The 4,338-nt window shown below is 34.9% G+C and overlaps 1 protein-coding gene across 1 annotated transcript; it reads right to left on the bottom strand.

Moving 5' to 3' along the window:
* Window positions 1-303: 303 nt before the first annotated feature.
* On the bottom strand, window positions 304-762 carry LOC107807168 (uncharacterized). Its single transcript, XM_016631503.2, has one exon. The coding sequence runs from the start codon at window positions 760-762 to the stop codon at window positions 304-306; it is 459 nt and encodes a 152-aa protein (XP_016486989.2).
* Between the last annotated feature and the right edge of the window lie 3,576 nt (window positions 763-4,338).

The following is a 4,338-nucleotide window of genomic DNA, read 5'->3' as shown; positions in this document are numbered from 1 at the left end:
TCTAACATAATATATATTCAATAAATATCACCATTACAATTGTACCCGACAGGATGTCTTGTTTTGAAAACGATCAATAATAGCATCATTAGGTACACTTTCAAATACTTCATCTTCTATATAACAAACTAAGCAGTCATTCAAAAATTCATCATCAATGTTGCTACGCAAATCATTTTTGATGTACTTCATTGGAGAAAAAGCTCTTTCTACCGTTGCAGTAGCGACATGCTATATTAGACTTAACTTCACAAGCAAAAACACAAGTCTCCAAGTCTTGTACAAATCTGTTTCAACTAGTGTTTATGAAAGATCTCCAAGTCCTTTCAAGTTAGAGAAATCAATATCTTCTTTCACAAAGAGAATATAGTTGTCAAGCTCTTCAAGCTTTGAACCACTAAACTCATGAGGATAAAGTGTAGCAAGTTTCATAATTCTGTCTTTATCAGAATTTGTAAAAGAATTATCCGGACTCAAACTAGCCATACTAAGAAGTTGATTACTATTCACCGCATCAAAATGACTGTTTAGCTCCGAAAGTTGCAAATCAATAACAGTATTAAAAACTTCGACACGCAAATGATGAGGATGTGTAACACTTGAACTCCTACGCTTTGACTTTCCAAGATGATAGTTCTTATCCATTTCAGAGATCACAATATCATGCTTGGCACAAAATGAAGAGGCGTCATCTATCAAAGATTCCCATTTTGATTCTCTCATCACTTGCAATTGCCTCTTGGCGAAACCAACAAGTTTCATAGCATTACAATATACTGATCTTTTCTTTGCAAAGCCATATTCAAATCATTTGTGATTGCTAATAATTTTAACATCAAATGCATCATATGCACAAATTCAAAATATCTTATGTCATTCACTAGACTTTTTGCCATTGATCTCTCAAGATAATTTGCACCCTCACTTGCAAGAAACTCAAGTACATTAATGATTGACGAGAATAATGCAATAAAGTTACACATTGTCTTAAAATGAGAACCCCATCGGGTATCATCTGGCCTTTGGAGTCCAAGTTTTTGATTTAGTCCACTTCTCGTATGAACTTCACCAAGCACTTGTAGCTCCTCTAGTTTTTTTCGCTTGATCCTCTCATAGCATATCCCTACGATTAAAAGAACTTCCAACAATATTCAAGACATTAACAACAATATCAAAAAATTGATCTACATCACAATATTTTTTTTGTAACGGCTACAGGAGTCAATTGCAATTGATGGGCAAAGCAATGTAGATAATATGCCGAAGGATTGTCTTTCATAATTAAAGTTTTAAGACTATTGATTTCTCCTTGCATGTTACTAGCTCCATTATAACCTTGTCCCCGTATTTGAGATGGACTCAATGAGTGCTCTAAAATCAAATCATATATTTCCTTTTGTAATGACGATGAAGTTATTTTTTAAACATGAACAATACTAAGGAATCGCTCAATAAGTTTTTCCTCCTTGTTGACATACCGCAGAACAAGAGCCATTTGTTCCTTATGAGAGACGTCTGTATATTCATCAACCAAAATTCCAAAGTAATCTCCATTTAAATCTTCAACTATTGCTTTAATTATTTCTTTCGCACAAGCATTCACGATCTTTTTTTGGATATTTGGAGCAATCATCATGTTATTTTGTGGAGCACTTTGTAGCACAACTTTTTCACTTCATCATCCTTATCTGCATACCATTGTAAGAGTTCTATAAAATTTCCTCTTTTAGTAGAAGTTTCACTTTCATCGTGGCACCGGAAAGACATTTCTTGTTTTAAAAGAAATCTTGCCACATCAATCGAAGCATTCAACTGAACGTGATAATCACATTTAATTTTTTCAGACTGCTTATAAAAATAGGTTAGAATTGATTGTTCTTGATTAATGAAATCTCTCGTCATCTTAAAACACCGATTGTGAAGACTATTCACCTCTCCAATATGTGCGTTAAGCCTTTCTGTAGCTTTATTCCAAACTTTAAAACCACTATTTGTGAAAGAATTCCCAACTTTTCCATGTCCCCCGTGCTCATTTTTAAACAAGTAACAACATAAGCAAAATGGTGCATAAACTTTAACATTATATTCTAACCATCGAGAGTACGAAGTGTTAAACCATTCAAGATTAAATTGAAGCATAAATCCACCAAAATCGTATTTTGGAAAACTATAATTACGAGGTTGACAAGGTCCTTGTTGAATATAATACCTCCTCACTCGGTCACATAAATTCAGAGGATACTCTGAAATTTGCTTTCTTTCTGCGGGATCAGGTTCAAGATTCAAATTCAACATTTTCTCTTTGTTTGATCATGTCGAAGGATTGATATTGTCATGAATAATTTGACTTGGAGAAGAACTCGGCGTAAGAGGACTAGAACCAGAACCAGAACTTTGAGGAGTTGGAATAGCCTTGAAAATTTTCATGATCATATCCACCCTCACTAAAAAGATCCTAAAAATCATAAAATATAAATAACACTTCAAGTTATAATTGAAACTTCATCTAACCAAATCGATATTTCAATAACTTAAGTACTTATGAAGTTGGAGTTAATATGATACAATAACTAGATTCTTCGGCACAACAAGAATGGAGTTATTCCCTAGGCCTAACTGTCATAGCATGTGTACTCATGAACTTTCTGTTTCAAATTCTTAGAGAGTCGTCCAAAAGAAAATAAAAGAAAAGAAAAGTAAGATTAGTTTTGGAAAGGATTGACAAAAAGTTAAATTTATCCTTAAAACACAAATGTTGAAGCACAAAAATAATCATAACAGTTTATCACTAAAATTCACTATGAGCTAAACATGAGTTTAACAGTTAAAATAAATGAATCCAAAAGAAAATCTTTCATTAGTGAAGTAATAGAGTAAAACATTTGACCCGTTTCTTATATGGAACCGAAATGCAAGAACCAAGAATTAGCATGGGCGAATCCTGTAACTTATAATTAATAAATATTATTGCATTATTATTGAGAAAGAGCAATAGAGGCATACCATCAAAACTAAAGAAGAGGATTGATTGCAGTTTATGTCCAAGAAGAAGAGCCTTTGCTTTGATTCTTTTGAAACCCTAACTTTAAAAATTTGGGAACCGATGAACCTTCTAAAAAGTGGAAAGTTTTGATCTCTTAAAGCTTTATGAAGACCAATATTTTTATAATTATTAAAAAGCCCCACAAGTTAATGAAATACACATTAAAGAATAAAATTAATTAGGTGTGTCCTCATCTTTTAAGGATAAGAAACGGACCTCTTTAAATGGGAAGGGGCAAAAAAAGCCCATAAGTAACAAAGAAGTCAAACAGTAACTCAAACAAAATTGCAATAAAAATTGTGGACACAAAGATTCGAACTCCAGTCTTCCCTGCAGTAAGCGGAACTTTGCCCAACAATTTTACCACTGAACACATAGCCTCATTTAGTCTATGGATTCAAACACTAATATATGATCATATTTTAGTAATTTTGCACAGTATATTCCCGGGTTCTGTCGAAAGTTATGGGTTCAATTGAACCCGTGTCTAGAGGGCTAGTCGACTAGATCCGCCCCTAGAATCAGGGACAGAACTAAAATATTATAGGTATGTGTTCGATCGAACGATGAGATCCATTCTCATGTCTAAAAGATTTGAGGCAGAACCCTCACAATCTTCACAATGCCTAACCTCTTGTGGGGTGGCTCAAAAGTAAGTCCCTCACTTGTTACGACTATAGCGGGATCTAGCACTTTACTCGTCCCTCTCTTATTTGGTTTCTGTTTTCTTGTTGGTGATTCCTCTCACCCACGAAGGTTGCCTAAAGTAACATTATCTCCATCGGTTGCCATTTTCTTAACCTCGCGATGACAAGTGGTATCGGGAGTAAAACTGGCGTTTCAGTTCAAACTTGAACTGTTCCCAACTCTTGATGGAGCAAATTCCCTTCTCCATATCGGCTTTCTTCCTCCTCCAACACTTGTCATGGGCCGATTGTCAAAGGGCTACATGAGGACAACTAGATAGCATGTATCCTACTCTCAGCTTCAGTCCTAACCAAGAAATAGGCACAATGTTATACTTGAACCAACGCAATCACACAAACTCAAAAGTTGGGAAGATAATGAACTGAAAGACACACAAAGATTGGGAGGCCAAGGCTAATTTTCGGATTTACTTGATATACAAAAGGGAAATACAACTGTATCAGATCTGCCTTCTAACAAGGTCTATACATGTCTATTTATACAATGAATGTCCACTGGCATATTTGCGGGGAATGGACCCGTCCAGCTGTGTAGCATAACTTTCTGCTAGCATCAAGTGATCTCCATGATTATGTTGGCAGCCTTTG

Source organism: Nicotiana tabacum, chromosome 15 (assembly GCF_000715075.1).
Source record: "Nicotiana tabacum cultivar K326 chromosome 15, ASM71507v2, whole genome shotgun sequence".
NCBI classification, from domain to species: domain Eukaryota; kingdom Viridiplantae; phylum Streptophyta; class Magnoliopsida; order Solanales; family Solanaceae; genus Nicotiana; species Nicotiana tabacum.
The sequence above is the reverse complement of the archived record's forward strand: the minus strand, read 5'-3'. Positions and strand labels throughout refer to the sequence as shown.